Genomic DNA, 24,741 nt, shown 5'->3' on the forward strand with positions numbered 1-24,741 from the left:
GGCTCACAGTGACTCAGCTGATTTTGCTGGCTCAGTGGTGGCACGGGCTCACACTGACTCAGCTGACTTTGCTGGCTCAGTGATGGCACGGGCTCACACTGACTCAGCTGACTTTGCTGGCTCAGTGGTGGCACGGGCTCACAATGACTCAGCTGACTTTGCTGGCTCAGTGGTGGCACGGGTTCACACTGACTCAACTGACTTTGCTGGTTCAGTGGTGGCACGGGCTCACAATGACTCAAGTGACTTTGCTGGCTCAGTGGTGGCACGGGCTCACACTGACTCAACTGACTTTGCTGGCTCAGTGGTGGCACGGGCTCACACTGACTCAGCTGACTTTGCTGGCTCAGTGGTGGCACGGGCTCACAATGACTCAAGTGACTTTGCTGGCTCAGTGGTGGCACGGGCTCACACTGACTCAACTGACTTTGCTGGTTCAGTGGTGGCACGGGCTCACAATGAATCAGCTGACTTTGCTGACTCAGTGATGGCACGGGCTCACACTGACTCAGCTGACTTTGCTGGTTCAGTGGTGGCACGGGCTCACACTGACTCACCTGACTTTGCTGGTTCAGTGGTGGCACGGGCTCACACTGACTCAGCTGACTTTGCTGGCTCAGTGGTGGCACGGGCTCACACTGACTCAGCTGACTTTGCTGACTCAGTGGTGGCACGGGCTCACACTGACTCAGCTGACTTTGCTGGTTCAGTGATGGCACGGGCTCACACTGACTCAGCTGACTTTGCTGGTTCAGTGATGGCACGGGCTCACACTGACTCAGCTGACTTTGCTGGTTCAGTGGTGGCACGGGCTCACACTGACTCAGCTGACTTTGCTGGCTGAGTGGTGGCACGGGCTGTCACTGACTCAACTGACTTTGGCTGTTTGACCTTCAGTGCGCCTCGGCCGTGACGTCACTCGCAGCCGTCCAATCACCGCGCAGCTTGCCGCGAGCAGGAAGTGGCGGAGTTTGCGGCGGCTGAGCAATGGCTGCGTCCGCTCGGGTTGTGCAGGTGAGTGGTGGTGGTGAGGGTGGTGAGGGGTGGTGAGGGTGGTGAGGGAGGTGAGGGTGACTAGGGTGGTGTGAGGGGTGGTGTGAGGGGTGACGAGGGTGGTGAGGGTGGTGAGGGGTGACTAGGGTGGTGATGGTGGTGGTGAGTGGTGGTGGTGAGGGTGGTGAGGGGTGGTGAGGGAGGTGAGGGTGGTGAGGGGTGGTGAGGGTGACTAGGGTGGTGAGGGGTGGTGAGGGTGGTGGTGAGGGGTGGTGAGGGTGGTGAGGGGTGGTGAGGGTGGTGAGGGGTGGTGAGGGTGGTGGTGAGGGGTGGTGAGGGTGGTGAGGGGTGGTGAGGGTGGTGAGGGGTGGTGAGGGGTGACTAGGGTGGTGAGGGGTGGTGAGGGGTGGTGAGGGTGACTAGGGTGGTGAGGGTGTGTGAGGGGTGACTATGGTGGTGTGAGGGGTGACTATGGTGGTGTGAGGGGTGACTAGGGTGGTGAGGGTGGTGAGGGGTGAAGGTGGCTAGGTTGGTGAGGGTGGTGAGGGGTGGTGAGGGGTGGAGAGGGGTGAGGGTGGCTAGGGTGGTGAAGGATGGTGAGGGGTGGTGAGGGTGACTAGGGTGACTAGGGTGGTGAGGGGTGGTGGGGGGGGTGGTGAGGGGTGGGGTGGGTTGGTGAGGGTGGGGTGGGTGGTGTGGGGTGGTGAGGGGTGGTGAGGGGTGACTAGGGTGGTGAGGTTGGTGAGGGTGGTGAGGGTGGTGGGGAGTGGTGAGGGGTGGTGAGGGGTGGGGTGGGTGGTGAGGGTGGGGTGGGTGGTGTGGGGTGGTGAGGGGTGGTGAGGGGTGGTGAGGGGTGACTAGGGTGGTGAGGGGTGGTGAGGGGTGGTGAGGGGTGACTAGGGTGGTGAGGGGTGGTGAGGGGTGGTGAGGGTGGTGAGGGTGGTGAGGGGTGGTGAGTGTTGGTGAGGGGTGGTGAGTGTTGGTGAGGGGTGGTGAGTGTTGATGAGAGATGGTGAGGGGTGGTGAGGGGTGACTAGGGTGGTGAGGAGTGGTGAGGGGTGACTAGGGTGGTGAGGGGTGGTGAGGGGTGGTGAGGGGTGACTAGGGTGGTGAGGGGTGGTGAGGGGTGGTGAGGGTGGCGAAGGTGGTGAGGGGTGACGAGGCTGGTGAGGGGTGACTAGGGTGGTGAGGGGTGGTGAGAGTGACTAGGGTGGTGAGGGGTGGTGAGGGGTCTGTGATACGTGACGAGGATGTGCGTCTCTTATTCCATTTCCTACGGCAATTTGTTCACGTGCCAAACTCTAATGTCACAATGTCTGCTAACCGCAACTAGGGGAATGATAATGCGTGTCATTTGCTCTCCAGACTTGTAGCGGTTTTACTTTTCGGTCAATCGCGAGAGGCGATGAGGGGTGGGTTCCTGGGTCATGCGGGTGCCCTGCGTGACCCCTCAGTCGTGTTGGGGGTGACATCGAGGCTTGTTGTGCCCCCCCCACACTTCTGCCCATTGCCGTGGCGCTCCGCTTCTGCCGAGATGAACTTCACTCGCGACAACAACAACAAACAACAACCATCGCTCAAAGATTGTCGGGGGCCTTGGAAGTTCGCGTCGGTGATATCGGCTGTGTCGAGATGAGTGTGGGCAAGGCGCGGTGCAGCAAGCGGCAGCAACAGCAGCAGCTTCTTGTTGTTACATCGCGAACAATTTGTCCTGTCATTGTGTAAATCCATTAGCTCCGGTTTGTGATGAACGTTTTTGAACTTTTTTTTCTTCTCTCCCTCTGCGGTAGTTACGCATATCGGCAATACATAGCGTGGTAGTAAATGTGCAGGTTTCATCACACTCGGGGAGAGACGGACTGCGGTGGGCTGTGCGTGAAGATTGCACAATCGCTGAGATTCACCACGGCCTGGCAGCCCGTGTTAGATGCCAGGGCATCACGAGACACTCTGTGAGGCTCTGTAACTTCATGGAACGTCGGCGTAGTTTATTGATCTAGGGCAGGGGTGGAGGGAACGTCCGGTCCGCTGGGCCGTATGAGGCCCACGAAATGATTTGGTGTGGCCCTGCCAAGATAACCGCAGGCGGGACTCGAAATTCAATAAATCTCGGAGCAAACCTGGAAAAGCAGTTGCGAGTAGCAGCAACATCATCAATACCAGCTAACATCACACGCCTCGCCAAAGAGAAGCAGTTCCAGCCATCGCATTAGGGGCGAGTTAATTAAAAGTTTGACCAAATATAACGGGCTAATTTTTAAGTTAATAATTTTGTATGGCCCGCGAATGATGTTATAAATATCCAAATCGCCCTTGGCAGAAAAAAGGTTCCCCACCGCTGATCTAGGGGCTGGCCTGTACACTTTTTAAGACCTCGGATTGCTGCAAAGTGTGGTGCGTATAGCTCCAACTTGTAACCAGTGAATTCTGGGGTGAGGCAGTGGTGTTTCCTCGTCCGTAAATTGTCATATACTTACATAGACCGAGTGCCTAGTTGGTTTGCTTAATTACAGTGGGTAGTGTTATCGGTGTTTTAAGCAACGCGTTTTCAAGGTTCTATCATGCTTCTGAGAAGTAGATGCTTAGGGGAACATGACTGAACACCGTTAGAAGAGTCTCAGGCTACCAATGTGATGAATATATATCCATAGGTTACAGCAGGAGACTTAGGGTGAGGCTTGCTATCTGCATGCTACAATATTCCAACGATGGTACTTTGTTTATGTGACTTGCTTCACCTCGTTGACGTTGTCGACCGACCGGGTTCTCTGTGCTCGAGTATTCATGGATGGTGAAGGAGGTTGAGGGGTCAGCCACATGACTCGTGGCTGCATCGGATTGGCTATTGTTCCTCTTCTTGGTTCTTTCGGTAAAGTCACGTAGAATGGAAATAATAAAATAATAAAAATTAAACATAATTAAATAATTCTCACGACGTTTCGGCCACAATGCAAGCAGCCGTCCTCAGGTGAAGAACAGGTTTGTCGGGAAGACAGAGTCTGAAAGACTGAAAGACGCTGTCTTTCCGACAGACCTGTTCTTCACCTGAGGACAGCTGCTTGCGTTGTGGACGAAACGTCGTGATAATTATTTTATTATGTTTTATTTGTATTATTTTATTATTTCCCTTCTACGTGACTTTACCGAAAGAACCAAGAAGATGAATCCCTGCAGTCACGAAAGCTTTAAATCGAAAAATTGGCTATTGTTGTTGAGACTTGGGGATGGGAAGGGATGCTGTCTTGAGGAAGAGTGATCAATCACACGAGGATGTTGTGAGGCAAGTGATTGGAGATGCTGCAGGTGGGCATAGTGCAGAAAATGGGTGGTGTGTGAAAATAGGAGGCGGCACAGATCTGTGTTTAGCAGCAAGCAGAGACACGGAACATAGATGTATGGATTGAGAGACTTTTAAACAACTTGTATTGCCGCCAGCAGCAAAAGCACTGGAGGCGATTTCGATATGAAATACACAAAGTCACCAGCAAACATATTAAAATAAACGCTACAAATCCCCGCGCTGTGGCGCTAAAAGCACCGCGCACAACACGAAAGAAAAGTCACGTGGTGGTGGTGGTCATCGCGCACGGTGACGAGCGAGCGCTTCAGAAGGTGAACACGGGGGTGCCGTCCATGCTGGTACAGAGGGCTTTTCCTGCTCCCCAGCGTTCGAAGAAGATGTGCACATCACCGACATGTGTGTGGTATGCGTGCTCCAGCCGGAGCCGTGCCTTAAGCAGGCCTCTGAACACTGGAAGCACAGAGCAGCCATCAGTGTCACCTTCCAGCATATTTTTTCTCGTTCTGTACACCGCCATCTTCGCCTGAGTACAGGCTAAGTTGGTGAGGTCATGGCGCTTGTTAGCCAGGTAAAGCACCCCCCCATATACGAAGCTGCTGTTGTAGAAGGGTACCCCCAGTTTCCTGAAGATGTCCCCCAAAAGGCGGAACATTGGTTTTAACCGCTGGCAGTGTAAGTATGGATTGAGAGAACTCGATGGAGATACCACAGGGAGCTGTAACACATGGCATGGGGATGTATTGAGATAAGCAAAAACAGCATAAGATAGTAATATGGTGATTTAATTTATTTTATTTTATACCTACGTGACTTTACCGAAAGAACCAAAGAGTAAGCACAAGATAGGTTTGGAGTGAAGAGAGAAGCTTTGTAGATGCAGTATCAGAGATGGAGTGAGACAGAGGAGAACATGAGTAGAAGAAATAACATTTGTGTGACCAGAAATAGCGTTTTCTGATGCAAATTGTTATATTATTTTATATTTATTGAACACCTTAGCTCAACGCGCTTTACATAGTTTAATAGCGGTAAAAATAGAGTGATTTAGATGGCAAGGGTGGGCAAGGGCCGATGAATGAGTGATGGTAACAGTGGGCACCATCGGGTGATGAAATGGCAAGGGAGGGACCATTTGAACTTGAGAACATTATTTCTTTATTTTAGGGGAACCATTGTGGTGTGATGTTATCTTCCTTGCCTGGTATGCAGGAGGTCGGGGGTTTGGGCCTGACCATGATGCCCGTATATTCTCTAAATTTCCATATGATAAGCCACCTTGTTGAGCTATCATTTGTGGCCAGATTGCTTATGAAAAATAAGTTAATACCTCAGTGCGCTTTGCCTGGTAGGATGGGGATGGTTTGGTTGTATTTTATGTTTTTGGGCAATTTGTTAGCCTTTCTTTACTTTGCACTCCGATCGTGTTTTTGTGTTGTTTGTTTTAACGTTCATACTTAGCCCTACCGGACGTCTGTGAAAAAGAGCTTTATAGCTCATCAGATTCTTCCAGCATAAAACACATTCCTGCGGAGGGAGCTGGTAGGAACGTGGGGTTGCTCGGTCAATGGCCAGGGTCAACGGCGGCGTGGTGTATTCCGCAAATATGGCCGACTGTGAGGGCGGGCACAAGCCGGCGTGAGTAGGTTAAACGTTGAGTTTTATAAGGGCACCACGGGGTGACCAGCCCCTCCCCACCCAGCCCCACCCCTCCCACCCTCCACCCAGCCCCACACTCCCCACCTAGCCCCTCACCACCCTCCCCACCCAGCCACTCACCACCCTCCCCTCCCCACCCAGCCCCACCCTCCCCACCCAGCCCCTCCCCACCCAGCCCCTCACCCAACCCCTCACTGCACGACGGACGGACACAATAATCCCCTGTGGGCTGGTGGAACCAGGAGGTTCCTACCAGTATAAATATTCTGATTCAGATGAGCGATAGTAAGTAATTATTTCTCGCAGATTCGTGATCTGCAAGAAATTTAGTGATGAGAGAATGGTAAGGAGCATGAGCCTGGGCCGAGGGATAAGCTCCAGTTTTTCAGATTTTCTGCAGAATATTATGGGGCTACAGTGTTTTAAATATATGTGATGTTTTCACTTTTCCACAGTTGGTCACACCGCGTATTCCACTGATCAAGTTTCGTAGCAGAAATCCTCCCACAGTTTCTAATGGTAAGTTTGCAATTTTTATTTGCTCCTTTTTCTAATTACAAGGTAAAAAAAAAGATATGTTTCAGTCATAACATACATCTTCGTTTATTTGCATGAAGCTTAGGAAACTGCCAATGGATTGCCAGATTTCTTGGCTTAAATATTATTGAAATGTGTTGTTGCTCTGGTGACCGGCAGATTGATCATCGATGTTCGGTCGCCGCATTGATAGCATTCGTTGTGATTTCTCACTTAACAAAATGGGCCGCATGAAGGCTGCCATCTTACACGCAAATTTTGGAATAAAACCCTATATAAAATAAGCATTTACGGGTTATTTGTCTTTTTTACTTTCACGATGTATGCACAAAATATATGAATTGGTTTCTCTTAAACCAATACTACATTGTAAATTGTCAAGACATCATTCCTGCTACTGTAATAAAGGTGACCTTTATCATTGTCCATTTTGAAGTCAGTTTTTCCCCATTTAACAATGAGCAAGATTAGTCAATTGTGCTTCCACCTAAAACAAAGTAAACAAGTGTTTCCAGAATATTTTTCATGGTGCCGATACAATATACATTTTTTTATGGTATGACACTAATCACGATATCAGTTTCTCATGAGATTGTAATTGTATTTTACTATTTTATTGTTTTGTTTTTTGTGATTTGCTGTACAAAGGTCTTCATCTGCAGTCAGTCAACATAAGCCTGTCATAAAAATATTAATACAAATTTAAAACCTAGAATAATGAGAATAGGTTTTCCCCTTTTTTCTGGCAACAAAACAGGTGTGAAGATGTTAACACCAAACTGAAACCTTTTACAAGGAATCATGTCTGCATTAACCACAATACTTGTGGTCAGAATGTAAACAAAAAACATACTCTGATAATATATGCATTGTCTTTGAAACTGATTGGTCCACACCAGAGACAGCTTTCTTTGGAGCCGAGACTAGGGGAAAACCTATTCTCATATTTTTGTACTGGCAAAAGGAGGTCCCATGATGTAACTGCTCAACCTATAAACACATTCCTGCGGAGGGAGCTGGTAGAAACGTTGGGTTGCTCGGTCAATGGCCAGGGTCAACGGCGGCGTGGTGTATTCCGCAAATATGCCCGACTGTGAGGGCGGGCACAAGCCGGTGTGAGTAGGTTAAACGTTGAGTTTTATAAGGGCACCAAGGGGTGACCAGCCCCTCCCCACCCAGCCCCACCCTCCCCACCCAGCCCCTCCCCACCCAGCCCCTCCCCCCCTTCCTTCCCCACCCAGCCCCACCCAGCCCCTCCTTGCACGATGGACGGACACAATAATCCCCTGTGGGCTGGTGTAACCAGGAGGTTCCTACCAGTATAATTATAATGTACATATTGTCAGTTACACGTAAAATCATTAAATAAAAAAAATGCGCAATGGCATGAATTATTTTGGACAACATTATTCATAGCACTCATTTATTGGGAAATAGCTTTTTAGTTAGAACTTAAATTGTTGTGCTTTTGTTATTTAATACTTGTTTTGTTACACATTTAATGTCAACGGAATTATATGAGCTAATATATGCATGATATAATGATATGTTGTAAAATAGATGAGGCAGGTGATGGAAGTTATGGCGTTAAGGGGTTATCTGCAATTTGTTTTGACCTCTATTTGTCTGTGTTGAAGTGCAACACGTTAGATGCGAATGCATACAATATATATTTTTTGTATATTTATGTGTGTGTACAATTATACGTCTGTGTGTAGCAATGAGTGCATCCTACACGTACTTGGTAATCTCCGCTATGGAGTTCCTTGCATATCAGGATACGATTTACATTACATATTTAGTAGTTTTCCTAGTTGTTTCTTATCTATGGGACAGTTTTTTTGCCAGATTCACAATGATGAATGCATACATTATTATCAAAGCACCTTTATTTGCATGTTTCACCACAAGCAGACTTGATTCTGTGTAATAATAGGGTGTCGATTTGGGTCTAGATTTGAAGTTTTCGTGACTGCAAGGATCCATACTCTTTGGTTCTTTCGGTAAAGTTACGTAGGTGAAAATAAAAATAATAAAAATAATAAAAAATATAAATGAAAATAACTAAATTAAATCACGACGTTTCGGAAGCAACACAAGCCTCCGTCATCAGGTAGGACAGTCACCTATGTGACTTTACCGAAAGAACCAAAGAGTATATCTATTTGGTATTTGGACATCTCCTGTATTACTTTTGATATTTCAATGTTTACCCATTGAACTTGTCCTAGTAGTGTGTTACTTAAATACTCTCCTTCAACACTGTTACCTTGCTTTTCTGTACCGTTTATTGGATTCAATTCCCCTTTTACGCGCGTTCCAAATTTAAAGACTTGGCAATCTTATTTTCAAACTTTGAAGCTCGGCCACCCTCTTGAGGAAACATTTAAAATGACATTGCCAATTGTGATAGTGACGATTTACATTTTGTTTATGGCAACAAAATGTTTTCCCCATGATGATGAAAACTCTTGGTCATTTCACCCCACTACCTCTTGCGATAGGTTACAATGACTATTTTAGAGATAAACATGATGCAGCTAAGACTTTCTTTATTCGGTAAAGTCACGTAGGTAAAAAATAAATGAGAAAACAACTAAATTAAATCACGACGTTTCGGAGGCAACACAAGCTTCCGTCTTCAGGTGGAACCGTCACAGCAAAATTACTTGATACAGTAACGTCGTGATTTAATTTAGTTGTTTTTTCATTTATTTTTTACCTACGTGACTTTACCGAAAAGACCAAAGAGTATGAATCCTTGCAGTCACGAAAACTTCAAATCTAGAATTAACTTTCTTTATTACTGCTCATTCAGTGGTGTTTCTTGTCTATTTCTACGCGTGCACTTTAATGTAAATGCATTATGTATAAGCTTGGTTTGTTTTTACAGCTCAGGAATTGGGAAAGACTGCCATCGATCTGGTCGGCACAGCCAGACCCATGGCGGTGAAGAGTCTGCCAATGGAAACAATCGAACCTCTGCCTCTACGTTTCCGGCGCAAGCCCCTCGACACGATTGAAATGGAATACATTCAGGTGGGTGTAACACATTAAACCTATCAACAGCAAAGCATTTTGAGGTTATTACTTTGCCGTTTTATTGTTCCCAGTTGTAAACACTGCAACGTGATATTTCAGAATTATTTTAAGTGTTATTTTCAATGTTGTGCAGTATAATTTCGCTTGTTTTCTCAATAACCATTTTCTTTCCGTTCCACAGCGAGGCGGTCCAGATTGAGAAAAATGCACTCACCAATAACTTGGTGGTTGCTGAAGATAAAAAGAGAAGACTGAAATGGATCACCACATCCAGCACATGCTGCTTAGACTTGTGGCAAGAGCCAAAGTCATACATAAAACTTCTGCATAACTTACAAACACGAAGTGTACTGTTATACAAGACACATTCTTATGTCACCTGAGTGTAAGCATATGCACCAATATATCTCTTATTAAATGATGATATTACTCAGAATTGCATTTTGTGGGAACTGATATTTTTCTTTTTGGGTTTCAGTGACATGGCCATTTTTATTTGTTCTGTTTATTAATTTGGGCACATTTGAACGTATTAACAAAAATGTATTTTCCTGCATTACCTAATAAAGTTAATATATAAAGCAGAGGTACCCTTTTTGCCATTTACTATGAAGTAAAATTTTCTTTGTAAATTGCCTCAGTTTTATTTATGGTAATTATCAAAATTATTTCAATTTTAATATTAGTGTTATAAAAGTTATATAATGCTTAATGAGTGACAAACGAGCGGTGACAATTTCTCGTTAATCAAAAATTTGTTAAACGGTCATCGTTTTTCCGATGACTCCCATGTTCAAAGCTGAGTTACTTTTCAGCCCCCAAATTTTCCCTTTCATTTTTTTCGTTTGAGAAATCCAAATGATATTTAAAAATAAAATTATAAAACATCAAATGTACCGCTCGCCACACATGAAGAACTAATTAGCGCCGCCACCCCCCACCCACGTTCAACACGATACCCATGCACTCATTACACGCACAGTCCGTGCCACAAATGAACCTACAATACCTTGCTGATCTCGGCAAGGAGCATAAAGTATCACGTGAACTCCGGTCATCCTCGCAGCGGCTTTTCGCTCGCCATCTAACAAAGATGGCTACTGCATCACACTCAGATGAGTTTCTGCGGCTGTCTGGAATGCTCTTCCGATACTAGGAAGCTACTGCAGCTATGCACTTTTATATCTAGGTTGAAAACATTTCTTTAGAACTGCTTTTTGTGTTTTTGTTGTCCTTCCCCTGCACCTGATTGACAAGGTTGGTTACGTACGGTGCGAAAGAAGTTTAACATATTCACATGCAGGACGCCCACGAATTCAACAGGACACTCAGGCATCCAACACGATGCCGACGCATTCATTGTGACACGAATTCAACACGTCCATGCATTCAACGCAACATCCACGCGTTCAACACGCCGCCCACGCAGGAACTTACTAATTGGGTAGCTGTGAAATTTGTTGATCCCTCACTGGCCACTTCTGACCTTAGGTCATAGGGATGACGTCTCCTCGCAGAATGGCAATGCTGCGTGTAAACACAATTGTTTGGTAGGTCTGCTGCATTGGCAGTAGGTCTCAAGCACAATTAACAAAACACAATTGTGAAAAACACTGCCTTTAAATAACACATTCCTGCGGAGGGAGCTGGTAGGAACGTTGGGTTGCTCGGTCAATGGCCAGGGTCAACGGCGGCGTGGTGTATTCCGCAAATATGGCCGACTGTGAGGGTGGGCACAAGCCGGCGTGAGTAGGTTAAACGTTGATAAGGGCACCACGGGGTGACCAGGCCCTAAAGTAAAGCTAGTATACATATGACAAGTGGATGGTCAGTGAGCAGATTAGCTCCACGTTTGGTCCTGGTGTCAAGAACATGAGCCCGTTTTCGCTGTTCTGTCACGATATCGTCCCACAGATGCTCTTCCTTGGACCCAGCATGCATCCATAATGCGCCGATGCTAGAATAGTGTGTTAGCGATGACAGGCTGATGGGCTGCACAGAAGTTTATCAGCCCCCTACCATTGTTATTGAGCTGATCTGGCCCATGCCTTCCAATAACTTTGGCCCAGGTGCCTGCGTTATGACCCACTCAGGCATTAAAATCACCTGCCAAGATGGCTCTATCCCTACGGGTCAATTTAGCCAGCACCTGGGGCAGCATGTCATAGAAGGTACAACTGCGATTGTGCCAGGCTAGGTGCAGTTTGAGGCCACGTGACGTGTCAAATGACGAAATGTGCAGTGGACACATACGGTCTATCTGCCCATGGATCGTGATGATGAAGTGTCAAATTCTGGGAGATGCACCAACTTGCTGAAGTTTAGCCACCCAGTACTCTGTTCATTGCTGTGAGCATCACTGCCGTCCATTGTTGTAATGGGACTGCCTCCAACTGCCTCGTAGTGTCACGTGTACACAATCGGATACAATTACTCTACCCTATACAATAATGCGCTGTTATAAATACACAGACACATACAATACACATAAACACTCACATTCGCATAAAGACTTTCCTAAACAAAGTAACACTCGGCAAGTACAGGCGTGTCTCGCTTAACGAGCGAGATACGTTCGGCGAGAATTGCTCGGCAAGTGAAAACTTGTTCAACGATCATCGTTTTCCAATTGACTCCTCTCCATGTTAAAAGCTGACCTACGTGTCAGCCCCCCAAAAATTCCACTCTTGAACAACTTTTTTTAATGCGAAAACTGCCAATAATAATTTTAAAATAAAGTCATACATCAAATGCAACAACACACATGAAGAACTACAGTTCAAGATCCCCCCCCATATAGCCAGAACATACTAGTTGGGGCAAGTGCTGTTCGCAGGCACCTATGAAGGCCAGCACGCACGAAGGGGCGAGGTTTACACCCCGTATCAGGTACTCATTTGAGGCTGAGTTTACCTCGGGGGAGGCCCAGGAACGGTTCAGAGAATCATCACTGGTATTGGCCATGGGCGGGAATCGAACTCGGGTGGCTGGGTTCGCAGTGCTGCGAACAAGCCCTTCCAACACCGCTCCCCACACCACCACCGCTCCCCACACCCACCACCGCTCCCCACACCACCACCGCTCCCCACACCCACCACCGCTCCCCACACCCACCACCGCTCCCCACACCCACCACCGCTCCCCACACCCACTCCATTAGTGCCACCACTATACACCTTTCACTCCACACGGCCAAACTCGTGCGCACTCAGCATAGCTGCTGAACATCTGCAGGCCACCGTGCGCCCCCTGCCACCACGAGGACGCATATTCATCGATTGGTCTGGACCCGATAAGCAAACGTTCTGCTCGTTGTGCGAACAAATGGGTCTGAATTCAAATAGCTCGTTACGGCGAATTCTCGTAGAAAGAATGCTTGTAAAGCGAGGCGCGCATGTAGCGTTGAGTGTTCGTGAATCACATCCCACAATACGAACCCGGCGACCCGAGTTCGATTCCCGCTCACGGCCACCACCGGTGACGATTGTTTGAACCGGTCCTGGGCCTCCCCTAGGTCGACTCAGCCTCAAACGAGTAACTGGTGTGGTGTGGACATCGCCACTAGGGAGACAAAAGCGGCCGGGCGTGGTGAATCCAAGTCCCGGGCGAAGCCGGGTAGTAAAGCTAGTAGTTAATAAAACTAAATAAATAAAACAAAATGAAATAAATCACAACAGTTTAAGCCGAGTCACCATCACCATGTAACAGAAGGGCGGTTGAAGTTCACTAGATGTGGAATTATTTTCATAGCGATGGGCTTGAATAATTTAGTCTTTTTGTATAGTGGAATTCTTTTCATAGCGATGGGCTTGAATAATTTTGTCTTTTTGTAAAATGTGATGCATTTTTCTTGTTCTCATGTTTCCCGTGTTCCTACATTTCTGCCACCTCCACTGGCAGTCACCACGTCTGCATTCAAACCTCCCTACTTACACACACGTGTCTCCCAGACAAAGCCTCATGAAAGCCTACATCTCACCCCTTTCTGTTCCATCTCCCACAGAAAGACTATACGTGTCATGTACATGTATTTTGAAAAAAAAAAAACTCCTCAGTAGATCTCAAAATCCATAAACTTGCGTGAAAAAACACCTCTTGCCTCTATAGACTTCTTCACTTTCCGTGCTCATGATCTGGGTCAATGCAATTTCAGTCGAGGCTATTCCAAGAATTCCCCCCCCCGCTCTCCTTTGCGTGATCAACAACCTCATCCGCTCCTCAAGGTGTTTCTCTTTCATTTTTCTGCTGGAGCCAACGATGCCTTTTGACGATATAACTGCTTCATTTTCCTTAATCACTTTCAAGGCTGCAACAACGATCACTTATAAACCCAGAGTGCATTGTCATCATGTGATATTCAGTATCAATTTTAGATATACAGCTCTTTACATACCACGAAGGCAACTGCAAATATATTTAAGATGCCTTTAAAGAAAATAAATACATTTTACTGCACATACGTAACAAATAATGCATAACAGAATGACACACAATGCAATGAATTGATATAATTTTAATTGATTAATGCAAGTAACATCATCTATTAGGTGCTTATTTTAAAAAAAAGAGGCAATATAAAATTATATAAATGTTTAATTCCATCTTACATTATATATAGATATATGCATGATTTATATAATTAACAAAATTACATTAGCAAACAATACATCGTAAATATTACATTTAATAGCCAATGTAAATATACTGTAAACCATTGATTTCACTGGAAGCTAACCAATGTATTTGTTTTCACAGCACTGGGACTTTCGATCACCCATTTTTCTCAGGTATGACTACATATTGTGGGTTCTCAAAAACATCTCTTTCCAATTTGATTAGTATACACTCGAGTTGGAGCTGTTGGACTTGCATAGGAAGGGCATGAGAAAAGGCGAATTAAAATGCGAGGCACTCTCTTAACACAATTAAAACAACACTTCTTGTTTCATGGTTTTTTTCTAAGAAAGCAAAACCCCATTAACATCAGATGTGGAATGCTTGAAAATGTTAAATAATCATCATCCTAAAGTAAGAAATCGTCAGTCGCAATGTAAACAAATATGAACAATGCCAGTGAATGCACGATGAACACGTATTTCTTTCTCCAGCTCCACGCTCAACTTTCAAGGCTGCACATTCATTGGCATAGAGTTGGCAAAGATCGTGAGAGTCATGGGTACACGACGCATACTCTTCCAGCTTGTATAGCAAGAGGATACCCTCCCACTACTAAACCCATGCCTTCCTATGCCAAAAGGTTGATTCATATTCTTGGTTCTTTCGGTAAAGTCACGTAGAAGGGAAATAATAAAATATGAACCAAGAATATGAATCCCTGCAGTCACGAAAGCTTTAAATCGAAAAATAAAAAGGTTGATTATTTGCCAACCCTGTGTCACTGACTGTGACCCTTTTTTTGGAGGGGGGTGCTTAGGATATAGCATTGGTTGGAGAACCCCACACGAAGACAAACATTACTGCAGTAAAATAAATAGTAGCGCAATACAATATTGATAGACATCTTTGGATTAGGGCAAACGGAAGCAATGAACAAATTTGTGCTTTCACTGTATTTTATCATAATGTGCAAAATACTAAATAATGTTTTAGCCGCTAGATATTTGCTGTGATAAGGGTTTGTTTTTGTTTCAATTAGAGCTGCGGGAGGCATACACCTGAGTTAAATCCCAGCCAGCACCCACTCTACACTGTTTGAAAAAGCCCAGCAAACACATACGCGCTCCTACATCAATCCAATTACGAGCAAAGCCAGATTGAGGAAGCAATAAAGAAAACAAATTAAGACGGCGCTCTATAAAATACTTTGCTAAGGCAACTGAATGGGAAGCCGTTCGCATCCCTGCCACGTCACATGCTTTGGTGCGCATGAAGTCCACTCGTGGCTGATCGGCGGTGTCGGGCTGGAGAAGTGGATTGGTTCCGAGAAGTGCTGCTCAGGGTGGGGCTCAGCGACCGCTGGGGCCGTCCAACTCCGTTTTGTATGAGGCCACCTGCCTCTGTGCTATGATGTAGCGATGTACTGCTGGTGAGCGGGCCGCCGGATGTGCTGTGGAGAGACATCGAGCTGCTCACGTGCAAAAGACCGCAGTCAAAACTGTGCTGCGATGGGCTGGGCAAGTGCATCTGCCTTTCCAGGCTGAAGTGGGGTTCCCTGACGTACTGCGATGTTCCGTCCAAGCCGAGCTGTCCCGGGGCTATTTCGCACTGCTGCAAAGCCAGGGGCGCATCTTGGCCCGTAGCCATGTGTTGGATCATCGTCTGTGCAATACGCGCGGGCAGCGAGGTGATGCAGTCTGCCATGACTTCGAGTTTGCCCTCCATGGTAGCCAGGCGCTTCTCGAACTCCTCGTTCCTCTCGTTGAGATCCGATACGAGATCGTACATCACATTCTGCGTCTGGAATGGAGTCAATGCTGTATTATTAAGGCACAGCGTTCATACGGTCAAAGTAATTAAGCACCAATGTTAATACTTAACACAATAATATTTCAAATTCTGCTTCATACGATTGTCAAGACATCACTATAAATAATATCATCTCTCTAAGCTTCATACAGATAACTCTGTTAGGTGGGGATGATTTAATAAAAAAAACAAGGTTGGAAAGTTGTTTGAAACCCAGTCGTCCATTAACTTAGCCAATCATCCCAAGGGTCAACAAAATAACCAATTTGGTGGGGCGTCAACAGCAATTGCCCCATGGAGAGATGCGCAGTCCTCTTGGATAACTCGGTTGGTCACCGATGCCTGGGCCCTTCGGATTTTAATCGGTGAATAACCGAGTTCACACCTCCCCAGACTAAGACACATGCCCAATCAATCGAATATTGGGGCGTGGAAGGCAAGACACCCAAAACTCTATCCCGGGGCTCTGTGGTGGCTGTGAGTTCTTCGAGTGGTTTCCACTGTCGAAACTGCCAAGCAAACTTGATGCAGTCCCATCCCTAGGAGTTTTTGCTCTAAAGCCAGCCTTGCTTGGAAGCTGAAATGTGAGTTAAGCCTTACATTATATCATCACCAATAACCGCCACTGTTTCATGGCTTGTCCTTCAGTCTTCTTAGCCCTGCAAGTTGCAAGGTGGGTGTCCCGTTCACTGCTGAATCTCGGGATGCACAAGCGGTTCAGCATAAATTTTATTTAGAGAGGCATAGCGCCGTTGTTTTTAAAGACACTGTACTCAACGCAGAGAACCGTAGCGACACGACCGCACTGTATGATAGCTGGCGCCAAATTGTGCCACATGCCCTCCCCGCGTGGCCTTGTGGGAGCCTCGGTACCGACAAAGTTATTTTAGTTTATCTTCTGGTTCCGTTCAGATGACATACACATATGTCATCAGAATGGGAGAGAGTTAAACTGATCCGGGAGGTCCTTTACAAACAAAAATGCCACATCAAAATGGTAATCTGGCTGTGTTGGGGGGCTGATGGAAGAAAGTAGGTCATCTTTCCATTGCTGGAGAACTCTTCCTGCCACCAATGAGGTGGCAGGAGCGGAGCCCACCTTCGTTAACTTATCCAATCCGGCATCGGCGATAAGTCTAGCAGCTTGGGTCAATTCATCACGACCTTCCAAGCACGCATACTTCATTGCTTCCAGCAATGCCAATGTAAACTTTGTAGTCTAGGCAGAGCAGACACCTATCCGTGTTGCTAGGACTGTAGAGTCATATGACTGTTGAAGTACTCTCTTGTTAAATATATCTGGTGTTTTCTGGATTGCTGAGCAAAGTACAGAGGAGCAACCACACTGGCAGACTGAAATATTTTTTCATTTAAAAAAGAGATTAAAAAACATTGAAGAAAAGTGTTCATCTTCTTAGGTTTTTTCGGTAAAGTCACGTAGAAAGTAAAAAAAAATAAAATAAAAACAAAAATCATGACGTTTCGGAGGCAACACAAGTCTCCGTCATCAGGTGGGACCGTCACAGCCAGATTAGCTGTATCAATAATTTTATTTTATTTTACTTTCTACGTGACTTTACCGAAAAAACCTAAGAAGATGATTCCTTGCAGTCACGAAAGCTTCAAATCTAGAATTAAAGAAAAGTGTTCTCTGCACGGACGTGTACATGACAGAGTTATCCCCTGTCTGAAGCCTCCCCCCTTCTTATAGGTACTTGAGAGGGGTGTAACGCCACAGGAATATGACTTCCCTGTCTGGTACGGTGCGCATACAGGAAGATAACTAAATGTTGTTGGGGTTACTGGCAGGATGCACAGGAATTTGGGGCACCAAAATAAATGAACGCTGCCTTTGAAATGAGCACTCAATTAAGCCAGGAGACACTAAGGGACTTCTTTAGAAATGCAAATGTAGTTCGCCTGATTAAAAGATGGGCTATAGATGGATGCCAATGTCTATTTGGTGTGATTCAATGTGTTTTAATTTCAGTCACATTCCAGGGAGATTTATATTTTCTCTAAGAGAGAACATACAACCAAAGTTATGTTTACGTTTTGCAAATTGATTGGAGTCGTTTGCAAAACCTGAATACAAGTTACGTCAAAATAAAACAATTAATTACTCTTGTGAATGATGCCGTAAGGTCTGAATTAAAAAATTCCTTTGCATATTTGTAAATTTTAACATCTATTTTATAACAAAGTCCGTAGTGTCTTTAATCATTCATATAAATACCAGGCAGCTGCAGGAAATTAACTTCTAATTCGGTGGAAATTCATCACCAGGGCTAAATTTCAGCCAGGTCTGTCCAGATTGAAGATAAACTATTTGCACATCCGGCACACCACATCTAGTATACCTATCAGAATGGCTGTGGCTGCTAGTCACATGCCTATGCAATTCTAGTAGTAATTACAACTAGCATCATCAGGCGGACAGCTATATTAGTAGAAAAATCCGCCTGTATCGTTCCATACATGTGATGACATCACTTGTGACGTAATTAATTCCCTTCTAGTTGAACCGTGACAACAAATTTGGAAGAAAAATAGAGTAAAGAAAAATATGATTAGTTTTTAGTGGTGCCATGGCATCTGCTATATACAGGGTGGCCCAATTGCTAAACTATAAAAAACAATTATTTTAGTAGGTAAGGCCCAGAGCTATATAGCTCTTGTTCAGAAATGACTTGGCCACAAATGATCGTGCTTATGTGGACATTTATTGTAGCCAATTATTACTCTAAAGGCATGTTTCTAAATGTGGAGGGAAAGACCCACGCGACTTTGGGAGAATACAACAGGCATCAAGGTCAGGATCAATCCCACGACCTCCGGTATATCAGGCAACGTATTTAGCATCTCGCCACCGTGGTGCCCTGGATGCATAGCGCTATTATATTTATGTTAACACTATTTTATATATTATCATTAGTAATTAAAAATCTTCTTCCTCATTTGCAGATGACATTTAAAGATTTGAAAAGTCACTAAATTGAGACAAAATATAATTTATGAACGTTCAAAGATGGACATCGGACAGACACCTCCTAACATGTCTTTAACACCGAGAATGCGGCATTAACCTTTTCCCATTCCGAGACATCTGCAAGTGGCTCAGCGTGAATTTAACTTAGAGAGGCATAGCGCCTTTGTTTTTAAAGACATTGCACTCACCGCAGAGAACTGTATCGACACGACCGCACTCTATGACAGCTGGCGCCAAAACTGTGCCACACGCCCTGCTGCATGGCCTTGTGAGAGCCTCAGAACTGATCAAAGTTATAAAAAAAAATTCATCTGGTTTCGTTTTGATGACGTACACGTGGGTACACGGACGTCATCGGATCGGGAAAAGGTTAATCTCTCTCGCTATTGTAGAGAATATCTTTTGGAAGTCCCATGGACTTAAATCTGGTGAACATTGTGGAGGAGGAAAATCTCTCGCATTTCCAGAACTCCACCAGGTCGCTGCTCCGTACTGAGAATATGGCACCCACTTTGCCATATCCTCTCCTTTTCTCCAAACTTTCAGTCACAATGGCATGGCTCTGTTGACTTGAAAATTCGTGATATAACATACTATTAAGTTGGTTAGTAATAGACTGCCTTGTGCGGAATACCTTCGCCAGGTCCACAAGTGTGTTCGCTTGATCTGTGAGTTTCCTCTGCTCCATCTTTACACTCCGCAGCCTAAAAAAAAATACACATCCACCTTTACTTTCTATAGTCTGAACATAATCACTACTCATCTCACACCATCAGGAAGGAAGGCATTAGAAGCAATATTAGAACTGATATTATTATAACTTAAAAGTAGAAATAATGTCCTAAACCATGTAACAATGTTTTTACAATGATATAACATTAACATATACTTTACAACTCTTTGTCAATCCATAGCCGGACGAAAGACACCCATGTCGGTCATGGGAATTGTTTGACCATACTTTACCATCCTGGTTAGTAGGGGTTGACATCCAGGGGCCAGGACCATTTCAGATATTACTCACCAATGATGTTAGCTGTGGCCATAAGTCGAACCCAAGTTTTCTAGTTAAGTGTGCAGAGCACTAACCACTGTGCCACTCCTCATGTGATCATTCATATTCAATGTTATGAAAATAAAATAGCAAGACGCAATGTGATATATAACACCCGGGTTAAAAGTCAAATTACCATCATCGGCCATTATTCATTCACTGCTACATGAAAGCCTTCCCACTCTTTGTCGATTCTCCACAGCCCTGCTTTGATTTGTCCATCTCATGTAAATTACTTAAACGAATTGCCCCATCTCTCTGGCAGTAATCATATCGGTAAAGTCACGTAGGTATTAGAAGACGAGCAAGGCAGCGCTCCACTTCCCCTACCCCACACCCCCCTCTCTATCTCTCCTCCCTTGCTCCCCCCCCCCTCTCTTACAGACATAGCCTGTCTTGCTGTGGTTGTCCCACCTGATGACGGACGCTTGTGTTGCACCAAAACGTCGTGATTGATTTTATTTTATACCTACGTGACTTTACCGAAAGAACCAAAGAGTATGGATCCCTGCAGTCACGAAAACATCAAATCTAGATAGTAATCATATCATACATGTTATCACTTTTCAGACACTGTCTTTCCGACAGACCTGTTCTTCACCTGAGGACGGCTGCTTGCGTTGTGGCCGAAACGTCGTGAGAATTGTGTTTTATTATGTTTGATTTTTATTATTTTATTATTTCCCTTCTACGTGACTTTACCGAAAGAACCAAGAAGATTATCACTTTTAGTCGTATTTTCATCACTTGTCTTATTGAACAGCCTTTAACAACCCCCTTTCAATGATAACAGGTGAGGAGATGCACTTTAACCAAGGTTATTTATGACAGCAGAAAAATATGTATTTACCATGACAGAAAACAAGTTATCTCTGCTTTGCGTTTGTTTGATGATCAATATTTCTGATATTTTTTCTGTGAAGCAATCTGATTCCGATAATTTTTCACTCTGTGGTTTAATGTCTACTTTCCAGTTTTTGTTCCAGGATCTTTGCGAGTTTTGCAATTATTGTCGAGTTTCTAAAATACATCTCAGAATACCTGGGCAGGTTAAAGTTAATGGGAATTCTTTGCGAGTTTTGCAATTATTCTCGAGTTTCTAAAATACATCTCAGAATACCTGGGCAGGTTAAAGTTAATGCACTGGTAAACCCTTTTTAGAAGAAAAAACTCACATTCGTCAATAATACTAGCCTAAAAGGAAACGAATATCTCTAATATATGAAGTTTCGCCTTCCTCATAGCATACACATTTCTAGAAGAGACTCTTCCAACCAAAGAAATGAGAATGGCATCATCCGGAAAAAAAGAGAACTTCGGGAAGAGGCCACGAGGCGGCATCTATCTTGAGGACAAGCCGTCTAGATGGAGAGACACGGGTGGCTTGAACGGGGCTCCAGCGTGCTGCTCCCAGCTTTCGAAACATTTTCCCAGCGTCCACCTGGAGAGCGAGCTGCAGATCACCCCGAGGTCTGCCTGGAGCAACTGTGACTGTCAGGAGTTTGCCTGCGAACAACTTAGAGATTGCTGCTGCCAACGTCAACGCGTGAAGACTTTGGGGCCTGCGGTCAGCATTCGCTCTTGCTTGGAGCTACCTGGTGAGTCGCAATAGAAAATATACTTTGGAGGTGATTCAGCAAGGCATCGTGCATCACCTCATCAAGCACAGCAGTCGCTACCTCGTCACGTGCCCTGGACGCTACCTCGTTAGCACCTGGAGAGGCCTGCTGAGCATCATCACATCAGAACTTGGTAATCCCTGACATTTCTTAGAAAGCATCACCTGGTCAGTGTCTCGATACCTAAAGCTATTGGGACATTGTAACTTCATCTGCGACCAAGTTCTACGAATGCGACCTCGCCATTGCTGCTGTGATCCTGCTACTGCAGCCCTGCAAGTTAAACCACGTCATTGTTTTCTGTGACTTTGGACAGGATTCCTGAGAGTGGAACTTGACACTGGAGCTTCGGGTTTCAGCCCCACCTTGTCCTCTCGTCCTCTCCGTTCACAATCCCAGCTGTCCTGTTTCCACTCTTCCCTGTGCCGTTCTTTCTCATGTCTAGCCCCCTTAGACTGGAACAAACTTCTCATACATGTTAAATAATCAGCCTCACTGATTTTCGTTCTTTCCTTAACACTCACTTATTCCCCCCCCCCCCCATTCTCCTTTCCTTCATTCCCCATCACTAATACTATTCCTTTTCCCAATTTCCCTACCCATTCATCATACTCAGTCATCGTTCACCACTCATTAAAGTAAGATAAGACATGTTTTAATTTAAATGAAATTACAAATTCTCCCCCCAAAAAAATCACCGTCAAAAGCATGTGCCTTGAGTGGTCCCGCAAGGACTGTAAGGCACACAACACTAAGGAGACGCTGGCAGCAGCAGCAGCAGCAGCGGAACTATCGTACCATACATCCTGTTCTTGATCTGCATTTCATATTGGAGGGGTAATAATAAAATGCATGACAGTTTGGCATAGGCTGCTGCACCACAGTGTTATGTTGTGGGTAGTAGTACAGTCAAATCCATTGCTGTCAGTACAGCTGTCATAGCATATTCTCCCAACCTTAACCAACCCGCACTGACCAGCGGGGTGATGTATTGTTCAAATAACCCCCACAATCTGCAGTGTACGGAGGCCCTCATCCAGCAATAACGTTAAAAAACAGATGACATTAAAACACAGGTGACAAACACTGTGACAGGTAACATAGGATATTTTCTGTCACTTTATTTCGACCTCATCTTGTCATTTTAGAACACCATATTTAAATTTAAAAGTATGAGAATACAGAGTTCCCTCAGATCTGATCATATTTCACTATTATATTTCTTATTTATATTTATCCTCATTCGTAAAACTGCCCATTTGTCTGTGGCCTTGCCTTACAAGTTATTGCTATTGACCTTGGCTTAGAGACACCGAACCTGGACACTGACCTCAGCCTAGAGGATCCAGCCCTGACTGGTTTCACCCTAAAGGCTCCAGGCTCTGACCTCGGCTTCTCCTTTGTGGCTTTTGGCCTCGATCTCAGTTTCAGTTTCATGTATTTGGTATAGCCCTTTGAGCCATTTGGCTCTTGAATCGGGTGCAGCCGCAACAAACAAAAGACAAAAACATGAACAAGAAAACATCTTAAAGTGACTATGCGCAAACAGAAAATCCAGGAAAAAACAGCAAAATATTCCAGAAAAAGCACCGTACACCAACGCTCTGTGCAAAAATCCCAGTGGGCTGCAAGTCAAACAACAACAACAACCACAAGACAACTTGGATTAAGGCCATCAATCTAACTCGTACTACAGCAAACAAACATGGCCGAACCAAAAAAAACGTTTTCGAAATCACCAAAATAAAGCCATAAAAGCAATGTAACAGTGATCATAGGAACAGTCTTGGCCTCATGAGTCCCGACCTTGAATCCAAGACTGGCAGAAACCTTATTTAGTGTTGTGCGTGTGTGTTTTTTTAAAGAAAGTCTACTGTAGTTTATTTTTTTTAATTACAAAATGAAACTAAATTTCGAATTAAAGCTTTCGTGACTGTAGGGATTCATATTCTTGGTTCTTTCGGTAAAGTCACGTAGAAGGAAAAAACTATAAAATAAAATAATAAAAAGAAAACAATAACATTCTCACGACGTTTCGATTGCAACACAAGCATTCATGATCAGGTGGTTTTAGATTTGAAGCTTTCGTGACTGCAATGATTCATATTCTCAGGTTTTTTCGGTAAAGTCACGTAGGTAAAAACATTAAAATTAATGAAAGTAAAATAAAACAAAACAAAAATAAAATTCACGACGTTTCGGAGGCAACACAAGTCTCCGTCATCAGGTGGGACCGTCACAGCCGAATTAGCTGCATCAAGTGAAGCAATGATTCAAGATGTAATCCCTTATAAGCAAGTTGAAGGGAGGTGGAGAGGGGGGGGAGCTTATCAGGCTGTGGTAGCCAATGAATGGAAACGTATCGGGAGGGAGGAGGAGCGGTGATCAAAGACTGCACGCAGTGCTCAACACAATGAATGGAGACGTGTCGGGACGGAGGGCGAGCGGCGATCAAAGACTGCACGCAGTGCTCAACACAATGAATGGAGACGCGCCGGGACGGAGGGCGAGCGGTGATCAAAGACATCACGTAGTGCTCAACACAATGAATGGAAACGTGGCGAGCGATGTTATTAACCACGCAAAAAAGACTTAATTACACTTTTTGGACCATCTTATCTGACAGGCACTATTTTAATTTACTTCACCGAGTGTTAACATCCACAGTGTTTAACAGTAATCTCTTCATTGTTCTTTGATCACCGCTCGCCACGTTTCCATTCATTGTGTTGAGCACTACGTGATGTCTTTGATCACCGCTCGCCCTCCGTCCCGGCGCGTCTCCATTCATTGTGTTGAGCACTGCGTGCAGTCTTTGATCGCCGCTCGCCCTCCGTCCCGACACGTCTCCATTCATTGTGTTGAGCACTGCGTGCAGTCTTTGATCACCGCTCCTCCTCCCTCCCGATACGTTTCCATTCATTGGCTACCACAGCCTGATAAGCTCCCCCCCCTCTCCACCTCCCTTCAACTTGCTTATAAGGGATTACATCTTGAATCATTGCTTCACTTGATGCAGCTAATTCGGCTGTGACGGTCCCACCTGATGACGGAGACTTGTGTTGCCTCCGAAACGTCGTGAATTTTATTTTTGTTTTGTTTTATTTTACTTTCATTAATTTTA

At 45.0% G+C, this 24,741-nt stretch overlaps 2 protein-coding genes across 2 annotated transcripts in view; one reads left to right on the plus strand and one right to left on the minus strand.

Annotated features, from left to right (window-relative positions):
- Positions 1–879: 879 nt before the first annotated feature.
- Positions 880–10,113, plus strand: KGD4 (alpha-ketoglutarate dehydrogenase subunit 4). The gene is made up of 4 exons (XM_078619043.1): positions 880–1,014; positions 6,406–6,469; positions 9,381–9,526; positions 9,711–10,113. The coding sequence occupies exons 1-4, from the start codon at positions 988–990 to the stop codon at positions 9,726–9,728; spliced, it is 255 nt and encodes an 84-aa protein (XP_078475169.1). The 5' UTR covers positions 880–987; the 3' UTR covers positions 9,729–10,113.
- A 3,913-nt stretch (positions 10,114–14,026) lies between these two features.
- Positions 14,027–24,741, minus strand: part of LOC144736461 (small conductance calcium-activated potassium channel protein 2-like) — a 49,808-nt gene continuing 39,093 nt past the window's right edge. Inside the window, exons 7-8 of the mRNA XM_078619026.1 lie at positions 19,579–19,648; positions 14,027–15,946 (exon numbers count right to left, since the gene is read on the minus strand). Of these exons, the coding sequence (XP_078475152.1) occupies positions 15,398–15,946; positions 19,579–19,648 (619 nt within the window). The 3' untranslated portion in view covers positions 14,027–15,397. The remainder of the gene's footprint in view (positions 15,947–19,578; positions 19,649–24,741) is intronic.

This window comes from Lampetra planeri, chromosome 3, assembly GCF_965212315.1.
Source record: "Lampetra planeri chromosome 3, kcLamPlan1.2.h2, whole genome shotgun sequence".
Lineage (NCBI taxonomy): Eukaryota > Metazoa > Chordata > Hyperoartia > Petromyzontiformes > Petromyzontidae > Lampetra > Lampetra planeri.

What these genes read in the sequence shown, in the direction of transcription:
- KGD4 (XM_078619043.1), top strand. Translation starts at nt 988, where the DNA reads ATGGCTGCGTCCGCTCGGGTTGTGCAG. An exon ending in CGTCCGCTCGGGTTGTGCAG is followed by an intron (nt 1,015 to 6,405) that starts GTGAGTGGTGGT and finishes ACTTTTCCACAG; the next exon opens with TTGGTCACACCGCGTATTCC. An exon ending in TCCTCCCACAGTTTCTAATG is followed by an intron (nt 6,470 to 9,380) that starts GTAAGTTTGCAA and finishes TTGTTTTTACAG; the next exon opens with CTCAGGAATTGGGAAAGACT.